General features: G+C 42.8%; 2 protein-coding genes across 2 annotated transcripts in view; one reads left to right on the top strand and one right to left on the bottom strand.

Moving 5' to 3' along the window:
* Positions 1–3,991: 3,991 nt before the first annotated feature.
* On the bottom strand, positions 3,992–23,638 carry LOC132210209 (uncharacterized). Its single transcript, XM_059649645.1, has 3 exons — positions 23,524–23,638; positions 11,887–12,010; positions 3,992–6,280 (listed from the first exon to the last, which is right to left on the bottom strand). The coding sequence occupies exon 3, from the start codon at positions 5,356–5,358 to the stop codon at positions 4,021–4,023; it is 1,338 nt and encodes a 445-aa protein (XP_059505628.1). The 5' UTR covers positions 5,359–6,280; positions 11,887–12,010; positions 23,524–23,638; the 3' UTR covers positions 3,992–4,020.
* dcc (DCC netrin 1 receptor) overlaps positions 5,416–24,506 on the top strand; it is a 931,407-nt gene continuing 912,316 nt past the window's right edge. Inside the window, exons 1-2 of the mRNA XM_059643861.1 lie at positions 5,416–5,437; positions 6,800–7,120. Of these exons, the coding sequence (XP_059499844.1) occupies positions 5,416–5,437; positions 6,800–7,120 (343 nt within the window). The remainder of the gene's footprint in view (positions 5,438–6,799; positions 7,121–24,506) is intronic.

The following is a 24,506-nucleotide window of genomic DNA, read 5'->3' as shown; positions in this document are numbered from 1 at the left end:
TATGGTCAGTTTATCAATGACATGTCATCTGATTCAATTTATTTCTTTGAAGCTTGTACCACATTTTCTGTTAAATGTGCCAATACATATTGTCAACCTACTGGATTTAGTAAAAGTTTTCTGATGCCAGGGTTTCTAAATATCAGGCAGGGCACTGTGATTGTGGAAGAGCAGCATAACTATGACATGTCTATGATAGTACAGCTTTTCAACACTTTCCAGCATGGTGAATTTGCAACAGAAGTGACAAATCATTAATAGAAATTGTTGACAGATATTTGGCTAACAGCAGCTAATACAATGCTGGAAGTAAGATGATGTTCCATTGTAGTAAAGTAACCCATATCATGGTCTTCTTGGCCTCGCGATGCAGCCACTTTGACAACAACATGAGGAGAGACGTTTCATGCCAATATATGCAAATGATCAACATCTGATGCTTGAATGGACTGAGCATACTGGACCCACTAAGATTGGGAGGGCACACCAGTCACAGATTCTGAACAATCACTGTGCCACACAGTCCTCACAGATTCAGTAAATTATTGTATGCTGCATCAGCCACTACAGTAGAACTAGTATACAATACATGGTTCACAGATTCACGACTCTCAGGGTAAGTCAATCACGCAGAAACAGATAAATCTCAGGTTTTTCTTGATAATTTTGAGGCCCTTCAGCTCAGTTATGTGGTTTGTTCAAAGCAAACCAATGGAGTTCTAGTCAAACAGTGAAAAATCCCAGGTAGGTTAAAGTGAATAGTCTTAGGACAAGACAGCAACCACAATAACAGCTTGCATTTTGTATATCATTTAAGTTAATAAACCACCCTCAATGCAAATTAACAAAAAGAAACCTGACACCAATAAATACTGTGGTAAAAGCAAAGCCTCAAAGACAATCTTAAAGAATGCGAGAGAGAGGTAGTAAAGCAGAGATATTTAGGGAGGGAATTCCAGAACTTAGAACCTTCGCAGCTGAAGGTTCAGCTATCCTGACCGAAGGAGCAAAGCCAACAACATGTAAAAGGTTAGAGTTGAAGAAGTGCAGAGAACTTGGAGAGCTGTAAAGCTTGATGGCATCGCAGAGATAGAACATAGAACAGTTCAGCACAGTACAGGCCCTTTGCCATACAAAGTTGTGCCAACCAGTTATCCTGTTAAGATAAATCTACCTTGCATAGAGTGGGAGTGAGACCATAGAGCTACTGAAATCATGGATGGAACTTTTTGAAATTGAGGAATTGCAGAATTTAGAGCCAGTGCTAGTCAGTAACACAGCAGTAAAATAAGTTAGCAAGAATTAGTGTAATAAGGATATAGGACTAGTACTGAAAGATATCACTGGACGAGTAATCCAGAACCCCAGGTAATGTTCTGGGGACATGGCTTCAAGTCTCACCATGGTAGATGATGAAATTTGAATTCAATGAAAATATGGAATAAGAACTAGACCAATGGAAACCAAGTGACTATTGTTGATTCTCATAAAAACCAATGTGCTTCATTAGTGTCGTTTAAGGAAGAAAATCTGCTGTCCTTAGCTCATCTGGTCTTCAGACCCACAGCAATATGGTTGGATTTTAATTGCCCGCTGAGCATTTAGGAGGATGGGCAGTAAGTGCTTGCCTTAGCCAATGATGCCCACATCCCAAGTGTGAATAGAATGGAAAAAGATTGCACTTTCAAATTGGTTTACAGTAATCAGGAAGAGTTGTGATGTAAGCAGAATATCTGAAGCACTAATCATCCTTTATTGTGCAACATTTGATTCTTCCTATTGCCTGTATTTTAAATAGTTTTGATCCTTTGCATAGGAGCATGCATTTCACCCTGTTGCTCAGACTTTACAAATGGGTGGTGCTGAAATTTATTGACTAATCCTGTGTCATAAAGCACCCTTTCAGTTCATTTTGACTTGAAGATGCACTAAAACTCACAACTGCATCCTCCAAAAAAGTGATAATCCCGAGGGACCAATGGGTGAGTTACGTGAAGAATTCATAACCTTTAAATCTTTCTTTCCATAGATGGTAATTATTTTAAATTGAATTCTTTGAAATTAACTTCTCAGGGATGCAGACATAACCATTGTTTACATCTAGCCGTCTGGCAAGAAGAATCATTGGATTCATATTGTTGCAATTACAAAGTTTAAAGATTGCCGCGCTTTTGTTGTGTAAGGGTTTTAGGACCGAGCAAACTTGTGATGATATCATGGAGCTATTCTCCACTGGGCATAAATAGCACATTCTAATTAGATTTGAAGAGAGAGACACAGGTAGATAATAACCTTTTAATGATGTAACTGCAAGATTAGAGTCTTGTATATCTCAGATTACATGTAAAGTTGTATTTAGCATTAATATACAATGCAAACAGTTCTAAGGAAGCCTAAAAGGGAAGTCTCTTTCTGACCGTGCCTCCTCCTTGATCAGACTATTCTTGAACACAAACTCATTAATGTGAACACAGAGCCACATTACAGAAAGGTTTTGGGACCATGTTTCTAAGGGATGGTAAACTGAAGATATCATTTGACTTACTCTGAATTCTGGTGGCTTGATTGCTCGAGTTTGAAGGGACCCAGATGGTTTTACATGGAAGATTATGCAAGATTTTTGCACTTGGAAACAATGGCAGCAGCCTGTATGCTAGCAGTGCATGGACTGTGAGTTTCCAAAGTACCAAACAAATATTAAGGGTATCAGGCTACAGACAGTTGTGTTTTAGACTTCCCATTTAATTCTATGATCAAATTAGGCAGAGGTTGAAGGAATAACTAACAGCATATCTATTTGGAGACAAGGCCCACAAAATGCACATGACCATAGTGAAGAGCTTTGAGATGGGCAGGGTACAGAGGAAGGCATTATGATGCCAGGTTATAGACATAACAAAAATTCAATTGAATATTACAGAAAGTTACTCTGCCAGGGTCTGGGAGAGAAAGAGCAGTCAGAAGCCTAAAGACTGTATAGTTCACTGTGCTGGAATGCAGCTGGAAGCTTGCATTTGAATTGGAAAGACCAAATTTGTGAAGTTAAAAATATTGCTGGAAAATTTTGTCGAGCTATAGCAAGATGGGGAAATTCCAAATAAAGCTCATGTTATTCTGGAGTTAAAGTTTCTTGTCTGGGAAAGAAAAAGATTGAAAGTAAACTCTCAGGAGTCAAAAATCAGTTTGGACTGGTTCTTGGAGAATTGAATGCCTAGTTGAAAGCCAATTGGGTGAGTAGGTAATACAGTGTTTTTTTTTAAACAGGTATGCTAAAAGTTTGGTTCTCCAGTCAGATTAAAATATGAACAGCGTGTTTAATCAACAGTGCTTTTAGTTTCAGAGATAGTAGGAACTGCAGATGCTGGAGAACCTGAGATAACAAGCTGTAGAGCTGGATGCACACAGCAGGCCAAGCAGCATCATAGGAGCAGAAAAGCTGATATTTCAGGCCTAGACCCTTCTTCAGAAAGGTCTAAGCCCAAAATGTCAGCTTTCCTTCTCCTCTGGTGCTGCTTGCCCTGCTGTGTTCATCCAGCTCTCCACCTTGTTATCTCAGCTTGTCCCTGCCTCCCTAACCTGTACTTCCTCCCAACTATATCCTCCTCCTACCTCAAGCCCCACCCCCATCTCCTACCTACTAGCCTCATGCCGCCTCCTTGACCTGTCCATCCTCCCTGGACTGACCTATGCCCTCCCTAACTCCCACCTACACTCACCTTTACTGGCTCCATCCCTACCTCTTTGACATGTCTGTCTCCTCTCCACCTATTTTCTCCTCTACCCATATTCTATCTGACTCCCCCCCTCCCTATTTATTTCAGAAACCCCTTCCCCTCCCCCATTTCTGAAAAAGGGTCTAGACCCAAAACATCAGCTTTCCTGCTCCTCTGATGCTGCTTGGCCGGCTGTGTGCATCCAGCTCCACAACTTGTTTTCTCAGATTCTCCAGCATCTGTAGTTCCTACTATCTTGGGGAGAAACTGGACTGGTTTTAGGATGCGGAAAGGGGAGGGGAGATGTTCAAGCTTGTGAAGTCCACATTGATACCATTGGGCTGCAGTGTTGCCAAGCGGAATATGAGGTGCTGTTCTTGCAAACTTTGGGTGGCATCATTGTGGCACTGCAGGAGGCCCAGGATGGACATAAATGGGAGGGGGAGTTGAAATGGTTCGTGACTGGGAGGTGCAGTTGTTTAGTGCAGACGGAATGTAGGTTTTCTGCAAAGCGGCCCCCAAGCCTCTGCTTGGTTTCCCTAATGTAGAGGAAGCCACAACGGGTAGAGCAGATGCAGTATACCACATTGGCAGATGTGCAGGTGAACATCTGCTTGATGTGAAAGTCTTCTTGGGGCCTGGGATGGGGGTGAGGAGGGAGGAGTAGGGGCAGGTGTAGCAATTCCTGCAGTTGCAGGGAAAAGTGCTGGGTTGGTGGGGCTGGTGGGAAGTGTGAAGTGGACAAGGGAGTCCCGGAGAGAGTAGTCCTTCTGGAAACCAGACAAAGGTGGGGAGGGAAAAGTGTATTTGGTGGTGGGGTCGGATTGCAGATGGTGGAAGTGTTGGAGGATAATGCGTTGGATCTGGAGGCTGGTGGGGTGATACGTGAGGATGAGGGGGATTCTCTTTTGGTTGTTATTGCGGGGAGGGAATGTGAGGGACAAGTTGCGGGACATGCGGGAGACACGGTCAAGGGTACTCTTGACCACTGCAGGGGGGAAGCTGTGGTTCTTGAAAAATGAGGATTTTTGAGATGTTCAGGAGTGGAATGCCTCATCCTGGGAGCAGATGCGGTGAGGCAAAGGAATTGGGAATAGGGGATGGCATTTTTGCAGGAAGCTGGGTGGGAGGAGGTGTATTCTAGGTAGCTGTGGGAGGTGATGGACTTGAAATGGATATCGGTTTCTAGGTGGTTGCCAGAGATGGAAACAGAGAGGTCCAGGAAGGAGAGAGAGGTGTCAGAGATGGTCCAGATGAACCTAAGGTTGGTGTGGAAGGTGTTGGTGAAGTGGATGAACTGTTCGAGCGCCTTGTGGGAGCACGAGGTGATGCCGATACAGTCATCAATGTAACGGAGGAAGAGGTGGGGTTTAGGGCCAGTGCAGATATGGAAGAGGGATTGTTCCACGTAACCTACAAAGAGGCAGGCATAGCTTCGGTCCATGCAGGAATCCATGGCCACTCCCTTTGTTTGTTGGAAGTGGGAGGAATTGAAAGCGAAGTTGTTGAGGGCGAGGATGAGTTTGGCTAAGTGGATGAGGGTGTCAGTAGAGGGGGACTGGTTGGGCCTGCGGGACAGGAAGAAGTGGAGGGCCTTTAGGCCATCTGCAATGGAAATGCAGGTGTATAGGGACTGGACATCCATGGTGAAAATGAGGTGTTGGGGACCGGGGAATTGGAAGTTTTGGAGGAGGTAGAGGACATGGGTGGTATCACAGGCGTAGGTAGGGAGTTCCTGGACTAAGGGGGAGAAAATGGAGCCCAGATAGGTGGAGATAAATTCGGTGGGGCAGGAACAGGCTGAGACAATGGGTCAACCAGGGCAGTCAGGTTTGTGGATTTTGGGAAGGAAACAGAAGCGGACTGTGCGGGGTTGGGGAATGATGAGGTTGGAAGCAGTGGGTCAGAGGTCACCTGAGGTGATGAGGCCATGGACGATTTGGGGGATGATGGTTGAGTGCTTTCAGCCTGTTTGTTATAAGAATGTCTTTTCGTGACAGTCTTGTCATCTGTTTAGCTACTAGCTAGAGGTTTGAATTTCTTTTTAAACATCTGGGTCTCAACAGGGATTGTAACATTATTGTCCAGGAGGAGATACCGAGTAGCTACAGATGTGGCACCTTTGTAGTTACATCAGTTAATTCTTGTAAAGGATACCTTATACATGAAATAGGTCACATGCACATTTAATTAGCTGCCACTAATCAGACAAAGATTTGTAGTCTTTCTCTTTTAAAAAGTTTTGGATTTTTGCCCAGCTGCCACAAGCAATATTTTGATGTTATCAAAGTAATTGCTCGGAGCATTGGCCTGCATCATGACAGTGACTAGGTCTGACCTTACTTTCTGTCCATTGGCCATCTCATGATCAACTGAAATTGTTTGTCTGTTGGCCTTGTTTTTCCCTGTAGGTCTGCCCAGTTATTCTGATTTATCATGTTGACTGATCCCATTTCTGTACAATGCCAGTGCTGGTGTTACGGTGCTCAGTCCCATGGTCTTCAAAGTGAAATACTGTGGTTCATGGAAAGTTGAAGTCAAAACAAAATACCAGGCACATACAGCATCTGTGGAGGAACAAATAGTGTGAGCATTTCAGATTATCAGCTTTCTGCAGAAGGTGAGGGTTATTACACCTGTCTTCTGTTTGGTGTTCTCACCTGCACTACATGCAATTTTTGCAGTAGATCAGGGCAGAAAATTTAAACTATAAAAGCTATTGCACATTCTGCTTTTAATCTTCCTATAATACCAACAAACATATGAAAGGTTATAATGCACAGGCAAATACCACCCTAATATGATTATCAATACCCTGTACCGATGATGATATCTGTTATTTATTTATTCATTCACTATTCAAAAATACAATAAGTCATATCTGGATTCCCATTTAATCACATGCAGCTTGAGGCTGAAATATTGCACACACTGCACTAGATGACAGCACTCCTGCAATCATCAGTCAACATCAATAGAAATAATGTTGAGTCACACTGTAATTTATAACTTAATTTGTTACAGTGTTATTCAAACATGTATGCATTTCCATTTTTAATGCACACCTTTATTTCTTTCCATTTCAGGTTCCCAAATCAGAAGATTCATATCATTGAGATTTGTTTCTGAGCCTTCGGACACCGTAACTGTGCGAGGCGGATCTTTCCTACTCAACTGCTCAGCCACAGCTGACCAGAGTCCAGTGTCTATTGGCTGGAGAAAAGACGGTGCCTTCTTAAACCTGGGCACAGATGACAGAAGGCAGTTGATGCCTGATGGATCACTAATGGTACAGAACGTGATCCACTCGAAGCACCATCGACCTGATGAAGGATTGTACCAGTGCGAGGCCTCAGTAGAAGGGGTTGGGATGATAGTGAGCAGGACAGCTCGACTGACTGTGGCAGGTAAGCAAGCAAGGCCAAGCCTGCCAGTTAGACAGATTCTATTGAGGCTAATTTCCTTGCTTTGTCCTTTTCTACACTGTTTTCTGCCAATGTTAACACTTCAATTTATACCAAAGTCTGTGTAGTACAAATTTCTTGCCAACACAACTCGCATAAGACAAAAAGCCCAAGCTATTGACTTACTGTCAATGGTACTCTGAAGTAATGAATATTACGGTCCCATCCTCTTCTCTGCTTTTCTCTCCTGGGAGTGCTGATTCATGATAAACTAAGGGTTCATGAGTATTGACAGCCTCTGGTGCTTAGCCAAACTGGGTCTTTTGTGAATCTGCGAGCTGTGCGGGTGGAGTGTCAACGCATGTTATTTGATTGAAAGGCATATCAAAGACAGACCTGCTCCTGCCCTCATCTGATGCTCACATTCCAGCTGAATCACTAGGATCAATCTGGAAGCTCATTTTTTTACCTCCCTAGCCTGAAGACCCTCAACTGGAGCAATCCCATTATGCTGCACCGACTGAGATTGACGAGCATTTCACACATACTAGGTGAAACCATGAACCTGTACTGTACTGTCCAGACTGTACTGCACCTGAGAGTGAAAATACCTCATGCATTATTGCTTGGATGGTTTTAATTGCTATTCTGATGTTATGCTCAACGAATATTCCAACTAATTTGTTCTGACAAGCATTGATCAATAGATTATTTGCTTAAAGTAAAGATACCAGGGTATAGAAATATCTCATTTATGGCAATATAATATCAACATGAAAAGTAAAAATGACAAAAGATGCACCATTATCCCAAAATAGAATCATTATGACATTTCCCAATGCTTCTATAGTTTTCAACGGCATGGCAGATGTAACAACAAAACATGCAATGTTTTTCATTTTCTTGTCTGAACAGCAGTGGACAATGAAATCTAATAAATGGTGAATAAAGTCAGGTTAAATAGGTCCTAGTACATGGATAATGAGAGCACTTTGCATTAAACAAGAACGACTGTGTTGCATTTTCACATGGTCTCTTTTGATCTCATGTTGTTATGTAAATGTGAATTTTAAAAACTTTGGTGTGCTCTCATGTTGATGTTCTGGCACATTACCATTTTACGACTGCCTTTTCAAAGATGAAGTGATAGTTAAGCAATGCTGAAATTTAAAAAAAAGGAATACCATAGTGGAGAATAACAAGTTTTAAAAGGATCTGTTGGTAGGATTTGATGAAGTAGGGTGGGTTCCATGCAAGGGTCAGGCTTCTGTGGAGGATAGACATTGGTGTTGATTATTTGGGCTGAATGGTCTGTTTCCTTGCCCTAATTATGACATATTTCCATGAATAGTTGGGCTGACATTTTATGATTGTTGCTTGGTCCCACTTTGGAGTGGAAAGTGGGTGGAAACCCAAACTGGCAGGCACTGGACCCCAAAACAGTATATTGTTGGTGGTGTCAAATTCCCAGGTGAATACTGGGGCCGGTCTCCAGGAGCTGCTGGGACAATCTGAGCATCACTGAATTATCCCTGGTCACTGCTGAGGCTGCAGCTCCAAGGCAGAAGCAGCTTTGATGATGAGGATTCCTTGAAGAGAGTTGAGGTTGGACAGGGATCTCCACTTTGGTGAGAGAGGTAAGGTGGGGCATGCACTGTGGCTGCTGGTGTGGCCTTTGGCATTAGGGCCACCTTCTGTGGGTTTTAGGAGAGCTCATAAAGAAGTCCGTGCCCCCATACTTGCTGGCTGGATTCCAGTTTTCATTGGGTGGTCTCCCCACAAAGTGGAAGACAAGCCCCTCTCCCGTTTGAGACAAGAATGCCCATGAAGCGACCCTTTGCATGGTCATTTTAGCATATCAACCACAAACATTCCTAATGCTGGCAATGTGCGTTCCGATGGGAAGAGGTCAGTCTCCATCCTGATGACTTTCTCCATTATTTCACCAGTGCTCGCATTTCCCAATCTGTCCCAAGAAGTGGCAAAAATGCAGCCCCGTGACTGAGAAATACTACATCATGAAAGTGTGCTGATTCTGATAATAATATTCTTGTTAAATTGGGAAGACTAGGGAAAGGGCATTTTGAGCAGTGGATTCACATTTGCATATTGAAACACAGCCACACCATGTCTTGGGAATGATTCTTTCCATACCCTCACACAATTTCTTCCAGAGTCTCAACCCAAAGGCTGGTGGTCCCCCTCCCTTTTCATACTCAACTTGTTTTTTTTTCCCTTGTGGCATTATTTACAGACACCGCAGGCAGCTTCCACACATATAAGTGTGCAGGTGGTTCACCTTTCCTTTAGTTTGGCTTTTTGGTGGTATTTGGGCAGGAAACAAAAGGAAATGCATGCACACTGGTTTTACACTTCAAATTCAAAGCGAAGTAAAATCCGCGGGTGTGTAAATACAGAGTTGCACTAATCCTGCCAGTTCCCCAACCAGCAGTATAGGTTACAACTGTCCTTTAAATATCAGCTTACAATTCACCTTTCACATCAGAGAAACTGGTTATTGATCATTTTGGGTATAACTGATGTAAGAAGGGCTTGATGAGGAATGGTAACGGACCATCTCAGTCACCTTGTGCCACAATGACAGTGGTAGGATACAGCAGTGCTGGAAGTAACTAATCAGAGCAATAAAACATCTTTCAATTAATCAACCCAGAAATGAAATGAGGCAATATCTGGGATTGGAGAACTTTATGAAACTTTGGAAATTTCCTCACATTAATGATAGAATTAACACATGCCTGTAACCCAAAATATTATTTTCTGCATTGAAACAGCTGTCTGTGGGGTTTTAGATAGAAAGGAGATAAATTAGCAGCTAGGGACAACAGGATGACAACAAAAGTCAAAAAGGCAGGAAATACACAGCAAGCCTGGGAATATCTGAGGAGAGAGAGGGAGAGAAATAACGCTTCAGGTTGAGGGGCCAGAGGATGTCTTTGGCAGGGGGATTTCTGTGTCACACATGCTGTTGCCCATCTTGTGGCAGTGTAACTGGAGAGCTCTGAGGAAAATCTATTACTTTCCTATGTCCAGAGGTTGAAATAATCCAAAGAAGATCATCTAAATGTGAAGTGACACACTTTGATGTGAAAAACAGAAAGGAAGGGGGTTAATTAAATTGTGATATATTTGGAATTGTGAATGTGTAAAGGGATCTGTGTACCCTTGTACACCAGACAAGGAGAGCAAACAGACAAGTGCAGCAAACAATTATGAAGGCAACTCCCAGTATATTGAGATAACAAAGTGTAGAGCTGGATGAACAAAGCAGGCCAGACAGCATCAGAGGAGCAGGAAAGCTGACATTTCAGGTCCCTAGCAGAGGCTTGGGGACCGCTTTGCAGAACACCTCCGCTCAGTTCGCAACAAACAACTGCACCTCCCAGTCGCAAACCATTTCCACTCCCCCTCCCATTCTTTAGATGACATGTCCGTCATGGGCCTCCTGCAGTGCCACAATGATGCCACCCGAAGGTTGCAGGAACAGCAACTCATATTCCGCCTGGGAACCCTGCAGCCTAATGGTATCAATGTGGACTTCACCAGTTTCAAAATCTCCCCTTTCCCCACCGCATCCCTAAACCAGCCCAGTTCGTCCCCTCCCCGCACTGCACCACACAACCAGCCCAGCTCTTCCCCTCCACCCACTGCATCCCAAAACCAGTCCAAACTGTCTCTGCCTCCCTAACCTGTTCTTCCTCTCACCCATCCCTTCCTCCCACCCCAAGCCGCACCCCCATCTACCTACTAACCTCATCCCACCTCCTTGACCTGTCCATCTTCCCTGGACTGACCTACCCCCTCCCTACCTCCCCACCTATACTCTCCCCACCTATCTTCTTTTCTCTCCATCTTCGGTCCGCCTCCCCCTCTCTCCCTATTTATTCCAGAACCCTCACCCCATCCCCCTCTCTGATGAAGGGTCTAGGCCGAAACGTCAGCTTTTGTGCTCCTGAGATGCTGCTGGGCCTGCTGTGTTCATCCAGCCTCACATTTTATTATCTTGGATTCTCCAGCATCTGCAGTTCCCATTATCTCTGATAGTATTTCAAGCCATGTCCTCTCACCGCCATTTGGTCACGATTGGTAGGACAGGAGACGGGTGTCGTGGTGTGTCCCAAGAGTGTGGTAGCAAATGATCCCAGCAAGTTTTCAGAGAGAAGGACTCAGCATTTGGTGGCACTGCACCATTTTGTGCCAGATCTTCCAGAAGAAAGTGCAGAGCAGTGTATTTTTTTGATAGACAGACTTGAGACTAAAGGAGGAAACTAGTAGTTTATAACCATCACTGTAGCTATGACTGGAAAAGTTTGCATTGTACAGTGGCATTCCTGAAATGTCATCATCAAACCACTATTTTATTGTAAGCTTCCAAAATCACCATTTTTTCTTACAAGCTTACCTTCAGTCCATTTATCTCTCAATGACTTACTGTGTGATTAAACAAGGCTTGATTCATACATACAGCTGCCTGGAGTTCCTAACGTATAACACATTGACAGTCTGAACTTCCATTTCATGTAGCAATGAACTGAAACACGATAATCAGAGGGACACAGCAACTCCCTAAATATTGAAAATTTTCAATTAGCACATCACCTCCTAACAATGCTGCTGTTTGTGGTGTGGTGATAATTGTGATGTTTCTCAGCCCTATGTATAGATCATTAAAGTATGATAGTTTTCAATTAGACACTTATCAGACTAATATTGCTGAATTCCTCCACATAAACATTTTGTGGGTTTACCTGATTTCTTAATATAGCTTTCAGCAGCACTTTCCTCAAATGCAGGTGATATGGAAGATTTGTAATTGGTAAGATAAGTTCCATCCATGCCAAATCATCAGGCGTCTTCATCCTTGAGCAGTACCTGTTGGTGATCAACGGGTGCAGAAGAGATTTAATGATGCTGCCTTCAGGCAGAATGATTTCTGCATCCGAAAGTCTCAATTTCTCTAAATGCAAGTTGCAAAATGCAAGCTGAAACCCAATGAACTTTGAATAGTCAGCATGTCTGGCAACAGACGTTTGATGAGGACTCATCTACTGAGGTAGTATGGGCTGAGGTTAGAAACAGGAAAGGAGAGGTCACCCTGTTGGGAGTTTTCTATAGGCCTCTGAAAAGTTGCAGAGATACAGAGGAAAGGATTGCAAAGATGATTCTGGATAGGAGCGAAATTAACAGGGTAGTTGTTTTGGGGGCTTTAACTTTCCAAATATTGACTGGAAACACTATAGTTCAAGTACTTTAGATGGGTCCGTTTTTGTCCAATGTGTGCAGGAGGGTTTCCTTACACAGTATGTAAATAGGCCAACAAGAGGTGAGGCCACATTGGATTTGGTACTGGGTAAGGAACCAGGCCAGGTGTTAGATTTGGAGGGAGGTGAGCACTTTGGTGATAGTGACCACAATTTGGTTACGTTTACTTTAACAATGGAAAGGGATAGGTCTATACTGCAGGGCAAGAGTTACAGCTGGGGGAAAGGCAATTATGCAGCGATTAGGCAAGATTTAGGATGCATAGGATGGGGAAGGAAACTGCAGGAGCTGGGCACAATTGAAATGTGAAGCTTGTTCAAGGAACAGCTCCTGCATGTCCTTGATAAGTAAGTACCTGTCAGGCAGGGAGGAAGTGGTCGAGTGAGGGAACCGTGGTCTACTAAAGAAGTAAAGAAGAATCTCTTGTCAAGACGAAGAAGGAAGCTTATGTAAAGATGAGGCATGAAGGCTCAGTTAGGGTGCTTGAGAGTTACAAGTTAGCCAGGAAGAATCCAAAGAGATAGGCTTTATAATCATCTAGAAAGGAATAATTTGATTAGGGACAGTCAACACGGTTTTGTGAAGGGTAGTTCATGCCTCACAAACTTTATTGAGTTCTTTGAGAAGGTGACCAAACAGGTGGATGAGGGTAAACTGGTTGATGTGGTGTATATGGATTTCAGTAAAGCGTTTGATAAGGTTCCCCACAGTAGGCTATTGCAGAAAATGCGGAGGCATGGGATTGAGGGTGATTTAGAGGTTTGGATCAGAAATTGGCTAGCTGTAAGAAGGCAGAGGGTGGTGGTTAGTGGGAAATGTTCATCCTGGAATTCAGTTACTAGTGGTGTACCGCAAGGATCTGTTTTGGGGCCACTGCTGTTTGTAATTTTATAAATGACCTGGATGAGGGAGCAGAAGGATGGGTTAGTGAATTTGTGGATGGCACTAAAGACGGTGGAGTTGTGGATAATGCAGTAGGATGTTGCAGGTTACAGAGGGACATAATTAAGCTGCAGAGCTGGGCTGCGAGGTGGCAAATGGAGTTTAATGGGGAAAAGTTTGAGGTGATTCACTTTGCAAGGATTAACAGGAATACAGAGTACTGGGCTAATGGCATGATTCTTGGTAGTGTGGATCAGCAGAGAGATTTTGGTGTCCATGTGCACAGATCCCTGAAAGTTATCACCCAGATTGCTAGGGTTGTTAAGAAGGCGTACGGTGTGTTAGGTTTTATTGGTGGAGGGATTGAGCTTTGGAGCCATGAGTTCATGTTGCAGGCATACAAAACTTTGGTGCGGCCGCACTTGGAGTATTGCGTACAGTTCTGGTTGCTGCATTAGAGGAAGGATGTGGAAGCATCGGAAAGGGTGCAGAGGAGATTTACCAGGCTGTTGCCTGGTATGGAGGGAAGGTCTTATGAAGAAAGGCTGAGGGACTTGAGGCTGTTTTCATTAGTGATAAGAAGGTTAAGTGGCGACTTAATAGAGACATACAAGATGATCAGAGGATTAGATAGGGTGGACAGTGAGAGCTGTTTTCCTGGATGGTGATGGCTAGCATGACGGGACAAAGCTTTAAATTGAGGGGTGATAGATATAGGACAGATGTCAGAGGTAGGTTCTTTACTCAGAGAGTAGTAAGGGAATGGAATGCACTGCCTGCAACAGTAGTAGACTTGCCAACTTTAAGGGCATTTAAATGGTCATTGGGTAAACATATGGATGGTAACAGAATAGTGTGGGTTAGATGGGTTTCAGATTGGTTTCACAGGTTGGCGCAACAGCGAGGGCTGAAGGGTCTATACTGCATTGTTATGTTCTATGTTCTATATTTTCAGAACTGGTCACTGGATTCAAAGCTTAACGCTGTTTCCTCTCCAGAGATGCTGCCAGACCTACTAAGTTTTTCCACCAATTTCTGTTATGTTTCAGATCTTCAGCATCCACAGTTCTTTGTTTTATTATATAACTTTGAACAGTTCCAGGTTCCTTTGAAGTTGTTCCCTTTTCTTGTGCAAGGGCATATGCAGATCTCAGGCACCTTGTTGAACTCTCTATTCTGAACGTGAACTGAAACAATGGACGATTTGATAATCACAAAAACACATGTGTACATAGAACATAGAACAAAGAACATAGAACAGTACAGCACAGAACAGGCCCTTCAGCCCACGATGTTGTGCCGACCATTGATCCTCATGTATGCACCCTCAAATTTCTGTAACCATATGTATGTCTAGCAGTCTCTTAAATGTTCCCAATGACCTTGCTTCCACAACTGCTGCTGGCAACGCATTGCATGCTCTCACAACTCTCTGTGTAAAGAACCTGCCTCTGATATCCCCTCTGTACTTTCCTCCAACCAGCTTAAAACTATGACCCCTCGTGTTAGCCATTTCTGCCCTAGGAAATAGTCTCTGGCTATCAACTCTATCTATGCCTCTTATTATCTTGTATACCTCAATTAGGTCCCCTCTCCTCCTCCTCTTCTCCAATGAAAAAAGTCCAAGCTCAGTCAACCTCACTTCATAAGATAAGCCCTCCAGTCCAGGCAGCATCCTGGGAAACCTCCTCTGAACCCTCTCCAAAGCATCCACATCTTTCCTATAATAGGGCCACCAGAACTGGACGCAGTATTCCAAGTGAGGTCTAACCAAAGTTTTATAGAGCTGCAACAAGATCTCACGACTCTTAAACTCAATCCCCCTGTTAATGAAAGCCAAAACACCATATGCTTTCTTAACAACCCTGTCCACTTGGGTGGCCATTTCAAGGGATCTATGTATATGCACACCAAGATCCCTCTGTTCCACCACACTGCCAAGAATCCTATCCTTAATCCTGTACTCAGCTTTCAAATTCGACCTTCCAAAATGCATCACCTCGCATTTATCCAGGTTGAACTCCATCTGCCACCTCTCAGCCCATCTCTGCATCCTGTCAATGTCCCGCTGCAGCCTACAACAGCCCTCTATACTGTCAACGACCCCTCCAACTTTTGTGTCGTCTGCAAACTTGCTGACCCATCCTTCAATGCCCTCATCCAAGTCATTAATAAAAATTACAAACAGTAGAGGCCCAAGGACAGAGCCCTGTGGAACACCACTCACCACTGACTTCCAGGCAGAATATTTTCCTTCTACTACCACTCGCTGTCTTCTGTTGGCCAGCCAATTCTGTATCCAGACAGCTAAGTTCCCCTGTATCCCATTCCTCCTAACCTTCTGAATGAGCCTACCATGGGGAACCTTATCAAATGCCTTGCTGAAGTCCATATACACCACATCCACAGCTCGACCCTCATCAACTTTTCTAGTCACATCCTCAAAGAACTCGATAAGGTTTGTGAGGCATGACCAGCCCCTCACAAAGCCGTGTTGACTGCATTTAATCAAGCCATGCTCTTCCAGATGGTCATAAATCCTATCCCTCAGAATCCTTTCTAACACCTTGCAGACGACAGACGTGAGACTTACTGGTCTGTAATTGCCGGGGATTTCCCTATTTCCTTTCTTGAAGAGAGGAATTACATTTGCCTCTCTCCAGTCCTCAGGTACGACTCCAGTGGAGAGCGAGGATGCAAAGATCTTCGCAAGTGGCAAAGCAATTGCATTTCTCGCTTCCCAAAGCAGCCGAGGACAAATCTGGTCCGGGCCTGGCGACTTGTCAATCTTAATGTTTGACAAAATTTTCAGCACATCAGCTTCCTCTATCTCTATCCATTCCAGCATGCACACCTGCTCTTCAAAGGTTTCATTCACTACAAAGTTCGTTTCTTTCGTAAAGACAGAAGCAAAAAACTCATTTAGGGCTTCCCCTACCTCCTCAGACTCCACACACAAGTTCCCTATGCTATCCCTGATCGGCCCTACTCTTTCTTTGACCATTCTCTTATTCCTCACATAAGTGTAAAATGCCTTTGTGTTCTCCCTAATTCGTTCTGCCAAGCCTTTCTCGTGCCCCCTCCAGGCTCTCCTCAGACCATTTTTGAGCTCCTTCCTCGCCTGCCTGTAATCCTCTCTAGCTGAGCTTGACCCTAGCTTCCTCCACCTTATGTAAGCTACCTTCTTCCTTTTGACGAGAAGCTCCACCGCTCTCGTCGTCCAAGGTTCCTTTATCTTAGCCCTTCTTGCCTGTCTCAGAGGGACATATTTATTCATCACTCGCAACAACTGTTCCTTAAATAGTCTCCACATGTCTATAGTGCCTTTACCATGGAACAATTGGTCCCAGTCCATGCTTCCTAACTCATGTCTAATCGCGTCATAGTTTCCTCTTCCCAATTAAATATCCTCCCATTTTGCCTAATCCTCTCCTTCTCCATAGCTATGTAGAATGTGAGGCAGTTATGGTCACTATCACCAAAATGCTCTCCCACCACAAGATCTGATACCTGCCCCGGCTCGTTTCCGAGCACTAAGTCTAGAATGGCCTCTCCCCTCGTTGGCCTGTCAACGTACTGCGTTAGGAAACCCTCCTGAACACACCTTACAAAAACAGCTCCATTCAAATCTTCTGCTTGAAGGAGGTTCCAATCAATATTGGGAAAGTTAAAGTCACCCATTACAACAACCCTACTGCGTGCACACTTTTCCAAAATCTGCGGACCTATGCTTTCTTCAATCTCCCTGCTGCTATTGGGGGGCCTGTAGTAAACCCCTAACGAGGTGACTACTCCCTTGCTGTTCCTAATTTCCACCCATACTGACTCAGTAGGCAGATCTTCCTCGACAATGGAAGCTTCTGTAGCTGTGATACCCTCTCTGATTAGTAGTGCTACACCCCCTCCTCTTTTCCCCCCCTCCTTATTCTTTTTAAATGCTCTAAACCCTGGAACATCCAGCAACCATTCCTGCCCCTGAGAAACCCATGTCTCTGTTATGGCCACAACATCATAGCACCGGGTACTGATCCATGCTGTAAGTTCATCACTTTTATTCCTGATACTCCTTGCATTAAAGCAAACACACTTTAACCGATCCCTTGGTTCCTTCCCACTAGCTGGTCTACCTCTTGCTACTGCCTCATCTGCGTCAACTCTCACCTCCGGTATACAGCTCAGGTTCCCACCCCCCTGCCATACTAGTTTAAACCCTCTCGAACTACTCGAGCAAACCTTCCACCCAGGACATTGGTCCCCTTCCAGTTCAGATGCAACCCGTCCTTCTTGTACAGGTCCCACCTTCCCCAGAAGGCATCCCAATACATGAACACAAACATTCCCAAATGAACACAAATACAGAACAGGAATCCCAACTAACTTCACCTTTAAAACTGAAAGACATTCATGGAGTCCACTTAGCCCAACAAGTCCACATTGCCCCTCCGAAGAGCATCCCACCCAGACCCATTCTCCCACCCATGCAGCTGACCCAAATATCCCTGGACAATTTAGCATTCCCAATCCACCTACTCTGCATTTTTGGACTTTTGGAGCAAACTGGAGCACCCCAAGGAATCCTGCACAGACATGGGGAGAATGTGCAAACTCCACACAGTCACCTGAGGTTGGAATTGATTCTGGGTCTCTGGTGCTATGAGACAGCAGTGCTAACCACTGAGCCACAATGCCATCCTATGGATACAGTTTGTTGTGGTCAGCTAATTTATCGTTGAATGACAGTTGAATGTCGGAACAAATGTCTACTTTGTGTAGACTTAGGGAATTATACAATATTTTAACTATGGCTAACTCAAAAGTATTTTTGTAACACATTGAATCATGTGATCAGTTTCTGAAGTTATTGAATTCAACATTGAGACCTCAAGGCTGTGCTTCATTGGAACATTGCAGAAGGCCCAAGACAGGAATGTCAGCATGACAGCAGGGCGGGTTATTGAAATAGCATGCAAGCTCAGGGTCATTCTAACAGACAGAGCAGAGGTCCATCTGCAAAATGGTCACTAGCTTGTGTTTGCTGTAAAGGAGACCACATGGTGATTTGTTGACTTTGCTCTCAGCAAAACGGACCTATTTTCAACATTTCACATCGTAATTTACACAAGTTTTACATCTCTATTTCACTTTTGACACTATTAGCAATCCGTTTGGCTTTTGCATTCCATACCTTCTGTTTCCCTGATTCCTCTTTTGCCTCTGTTAAAAGAAGCATATCAGAATCAAAACATTAGCTCTGTTTCTTGGCTCATGGATGCTGCCAGAGCTGCTGGGTTTTGCATTTTTGGAAAATGTTTGGCTATCACATCAAATGGCAACAGTAGCTCAACTGGTAGCCCTCTTACCTCTGAGAGGAGGTTGTAGATTCAAGCCCCACTCCACTGTCTAAACACAAAATTTAGGCTAATAGTGCTATAATTGGAAGTGATGGTAAATTAAAACCCTATCTACTTTCAAGTGGATGTAAAACATCAAAAGTATGAAGAGCAGGGCATGTGCCCCTAATCTCCTGGCCAGTATTTTTCCCTCTGCAATATCACAAAAACAGATTATGCGATACTACCATGAGCTGTTTGTGGGAGTTTGCTGTATCATTTCCTGCTGCATTTTATTACCATTCAAAATACAAGTAGAAACATACTTTTTTAACTCTAAAGCACTTGGGATTTCCACTGGTTGCAAAGGTGTTACATTAATGCAACTCTTTCCGTTGTGCATTTAACTAAGCCACTAATGCATTAAGCATAAGGAGTGCAATATTGATGAGTCAGTTTGCCAGATTAGGTATAATTGAAATAACCCTCTCAATTGTGGGTTGAGAAAGACATCCTAATGATACAAAATAAGTCTGCAGGAAAGATCCATCTCTCCTCAAAGGAAAGGAACATGCTGAGAGTACTACTATCTTCCAGACAGTCTCGAGAACAAATCTCAACCAATTTTAATATTCTGTGTTCTGTTCTAAGGGTCTAGAAATCTTTCCTCGGTGATATATCTTTCCACCAAAGTGTGTCTGGAGCCAAATTCATGAGTTAGTGGTACAGAAGACAATATGTAAATTGTAAACAAGATAACAGTTTACTCAAGAACAAAACACGTAACTCATTGTTTTGAGGAATAGAAAATAATAAAATTTAATAGATATAGGATCAAACTGAAATTACAATCTCACTTCCAGTTGCCAGTGTTCAATTTCAAGTATTGTTATGTAATAAAGGAGATACCTATCAATTATTAAAATTACATTTACTTTAATTCCCTGAGGGAACATTACAGAGTTAGTGAGATGACTTTATTCTAGTTAAGGAGAGAATTATCATTCCCCTGACTCTAATTGCTATACCTGGATGCTAAGAGATGCTGGAGCGAATTCAGTGAAACTAAAATTCCGATTTATGTTTTTAATATTTATAATGATTCATGAGTATTTATAATTAATTTCTTACATATTAGGATACTATCTTAATTACAATTAAATTTAGACTCTTTATGCAGCAAGTAAGATTTATATCATTGTAAGTTCTAAGTAGAGTTCTGAGTAAGAACACTACCGATTTGATTTCCAAGAAAATAAGAGCACTCTTTGTGAATCTCAAGATGGTCCAGTTTCATTTATCATTTGAGTGTGTTTTAAAATTATAATGCAGTTATTAGATCAGGTTAGCTTTGCAAAAGAAATTCTTGGAGTCATAGAGTAACACGGCACGGAAACAGACCCTTTTGTTGAACTAGTCCATGCTGACCAAGTTCCCAAACTAAACTCGTCCTACTTGTCTGCATTTGGCCCATATCCCTCGAAACCTTTCACATTCATGAACCTGTCCAAATGTTTTCTAAATGTAGTAACTAAACCTGCAACTACCACTTCCACTGGCAGTTCATTTCACATATGAACCACCCTCTGTGTGAAAATATTGGCCCCCAGATCCTTTTAAATCTTTCTCCTCTCACCTGAAAAACATACCCCCTGTTTTGAAGTCCTCTACCCCAGGGAAAAGACCTTTACTATACTCTGTATCTATGCCCTTCATGATTTTATACGCCTTGCTAAGGTCATCCCTCAACCTTCTATGCTCCAGTGAACAAAGTTTCATCCGGTCTAGCCTATCCTTATAAGTCAAAGAGTCTCGTTCCAGCAACATTCTGGTAAATATTTTCTGAACCTTCTCTAATTTAATAATATCCTTTTTTGTCATGCTTTGCTGGCTTTATCTTCAATCCAACTTTCTGACCTTGCAACTTACTTTGCAGAATTGTAAAACTTTCTTTTAATTTGATATCACCATGGCCTTCCTTAGTTCACCATAGATGGTGTATTCTTCACCAAGACAATTTCTTTCTCACTGGAATGTAATGTAGCTGAATGTTATGAAACGTTCCCTGAATGTCTGCCATTGAAACTCTTATGTTTAGATCTATGAATGTAACACCACCTAATTCAACACTGTACTGTAATCTTGACTTTGGGTCTCTTGTATCAAAGGTTTTGTTATTGTAGCAAGGAGAGGCAAGTGCAAAAATTCATTGTCGTGGCATGCAAACTGTATTTAACCTTTCAATATTTTTAATCTTTTAAGTGCTGACATCTCTATTAACCTTATAACTTCTCACCATGATTAATTTACACAAATTCCTTCATATAAATGAATGTGAGTCATGTCCTTGCTGAATCAGATGTAATACAAGAATTAATTGTCGCCCCAAATCTCAAAATATCCCACAGGATATTTTCTAGAAATATTATATGAATGGTGCTGCATCTTAAGTATCTGGAACATATTGTTAATGGACCTCATTTTACTCGATCCTTATGGCATTACTTTGCTGCTTCACCAAGCTGCATTGCAGTCAAATATAGAGCATGTGGTTGAGTTACAGGACTCATAGTCCTGTATTATTTGTTTAAATCTTAGCAAGACATCTTGAAAAATTAAGCTCATGTTGATAAATTTGGAATAAAAAGCTTACTATCAGAAATGGTGATCATAATACCATTGCTTTGCAAGTAAACGTCAAAAGAGTTCAGAAATGCCCTTTAGAGAAGGAAATTTGCTGTCCTTACCTGGTCTGGCCTGCAGCTACTCCAGCCTCATGATTAATTGTGGTTAATATTTATCTGCCTTCTGAATTTGTTTAACATGCCACGCGATCATTTCCAAGAAAATGGCTCAACAACGATAAGATATGCTGACCTGACCAGTATTATACAAATCTATAAATGAACATTTAAAAAAAATACTTGTTTATCGTACCAAGCTGCAAATGATTTTGATACTGAAAGGAGAAAGTATGGGATAGTAGTTTCAGTGCTCCTGCTACAGAATTTCTTTCATCAACCTGTTCAGAAGAGCCATAACATGTATCTGAAGTAGGTGTGAATGGAACCCGGGCCTTCTGGCTCAGAGATAGGGACATTACCACCGTACTAGAAGAACCATTTCCTAACTACTGCGTATTTAAGCCTTCTGTTCTGGTTGGTTGATTCGCTGAGCTGGTTCGTTGTTCCACAGACGTTTCGTTACCCTGCTGGATAACATCATCAGCGCAGCCTCTGATGAAGCGCTGTTGTGTTTTCCTGCCTGGTATTTAAACTCTGGTATCCATTGAACTGGGTACCTCACTTTCAGTTTCCCTTCGCAATGGCGTGTATATGGGATCTAACTCTATGTCTTCATCGATGGCTTTCATAGTGAAGAACCAGGCTTCGAGGAATTCCTGTGCTTGTCTCTGCTTCACCTGTCCCAGGATCCTGGTGTTGTCCCAATTGAATTGGTGGTTTTTCTTATCCATGTGGATGGAGATGAGTGAGTAATGGTCATGTCTTTTTGTTGCCAGTTGCTGTTGGTGTTGGTGTACTCTTGTGGCTAATTTCCTTCCTGTCTGTCCAATGTAATGTTTGTTACAGTCTTTGCAGGGAATCTTGTATTTGATGTTGATCCTGTCCATAGTGGGTAGTGGGTCTTTGGTCTGGGTGAGCAGTTGGCAAAGGGTTGATGTGGGTTTGTGTGTTACTATGATGCCCAATGGTCGTGGGAGTCTTGTGGTCAGTTCAGGTGTGTTCCTGATGTAAGGTAGCGTGGTAAGTGTGCCAGGGCATGCAGTATCTTCCTGTTGTTGTTTGTGTAATAGGCATCTTCTGACCCAGTTTTACAGGTATCTGTTGTCTTTAAATACTTGGAAGAGGTACTCTTCTTCTTTCTAGCATAGTTCTTGCTGATGCAGTGTGCTGTTGCCCGTTTAAAAGTGTTCTCATGCAACTTTGTTTGTGTGTGTGTTAGGGTGGTTGCTATTGAAATTCAGTACTTGGTCAGTGTGTGTGGCTTTCCTGTGTACCTTTGTTAGGAATTCCCCATTTGTCCTGCGCTCTGCCATGACGTCCAAGAATGGGAGGTGTTTGTTCTTCTCCTCTTCCCTGGCGAATCTGATTCCAGCAAGGGTGTTGTTTATTAGTTTGCGTGTCTCTTGTAGTTTGGTCTGTTTAATAATGACGAAAGTGTCGTCTACATAGTGTGTCCATAGTTTCAGCTGGATTAGCAGAAGGGCCTTACTTTCGAGTCTCTGCATCACCACTTAAGCTATTAGTCCGGAGATAGGTGATCCCATCGGTCGGTGTCCCGTTGATCTGTTCATATATTTGGCCATTAAAGGTGAAGTGGTTGGTGAGGCATAGGTCCAGTAGCTTCAGCATTTTAGCGCAATATCAGCACAATGTCAGCAAAACTTCCACAATTTGAGCTACAAATCTACTCTAAAGCCTTATTTAGGTCTTCCTTACTTACTGACACACAGATTGGGGCAGGAAAAGGATACAGAATTTCTGTAACTGTTCAAACTAAAGAGAATGAACCCTACTCTTCTGTAACTGTTGCTTCCTGAGAGATTCATTGCACAAATAGAGTACCTGCACCAAAGAGAAAGAAGACTGACACTATAAATTTTCCCAATAGACAGATGACTTTTTCAATATTACCTGATGGGGAAATGCTTTATATTGAGAGTTTAAGCTTCCATGATACTTTCCTTCAAAGAACCAAACATTAACACCAGTGGCTTAACTTTTCCATCAGGTAACACTTTCATAAGTAGATGCCTTACTAAAAGGGCACATATGCAAACACTGAAAAACAGAAACGCATAAAATTTGAATGAGAATGACAAATAATTATTTTGGTTGTGACTGTTTTTCAGAGGGGATTTCACTCCAAATAACAATTTTTGCTACTCACCATATTTGTTGCTGTTTCTTCACAATTTATTTAGCATTTCTGATGGAGTAAGTTTGTTTTCTGATAGCCTCAGCAGCTCTCGAGAAAAAAAAGATATCCGTATATTTCTTTCTCATTTTCAGTGCAAACTGAATTAAAATTCTGTGCAGGCAAAGAGGAGAGAGAGTCAGACGCCACGACACAATCTCATCTCAGATTGTATCATTTGCAGCCAATACGGCAATTCGCAGCAATCTGAACACTTCATTCAGCTCCTTGGGAAGGTAATATCCATCAATATTACAGCTGCCTGTTACTGGCAAAAGAGGCCTGTATATTTGGATCTATGAGCAGGGATTTTGTTGAAAAGGTTATTACTCAATTTCACTCTGATAAACAATAGCAGTGGTTGCAATCCTTTGTTTTTATAAACTCCGAAGCATAACAACAAGGGGGACACTGTTCCGCTTGATTCTCTGCCCTGCACAGATCAGTGCGTCCCAATCTCAGTACACAGGTTGGTGGGCCTTTCATTCAGCCCAACGGGTCCACACTGACCCTCCGAAGTGTATCCCACCTGGACGCATCCCCCAGCCTATCCCTGTAATCCTGCATTTCCTATGGTTAATCCACCTCTGTCCCTGAACACTATGGACAATTTAGCATGCCCAACCCATCTACCTTGCATGTCTTTGGACTGTGGAGGAAACCAGAGCACCCGAAGGAAACCCACGCAGAGGCAGGGAGAATGTGCAAACTCCACACAGACAGTTGCCTGTGGATGGAATCAAACCCGGTCCCTGGTGCTGTGAGGCAGCAGTGCTATCCTCTGAGCCACCTTGCCGCCCCATTTTGTGGCAAAGAACATTGATTTTTTGTTTGTACGCTATGACGATCATGACACCGGGCTCTGTATACTGACAAACACTGTATAACTTACAGCGACATGCAAATTCAACAGTTTCCCAGAGGGATAAGCCTATTAAAAAACAGTAATACTGGGA

Source organism: Stegostoma tigrinum, chromosome 1, assembly GCF_030684315.1.
Source record: "Stegostoma tigrinum isolate sSteTig4 chromosome 1, sSteTig4.hap1, whole genome shotgun sequence".
NCBI classification, from domain to species: domain Eukaryota; kingdom Metazoa; phylum Chordata; class Chondrichthyes; order Orectolobiformes; family Stegostomatidae; genus Stegostoma; species Stegostoma tigrinum.
This window is presented reverse-complemented; position numbering and strand designations above follow the sequence as displayed.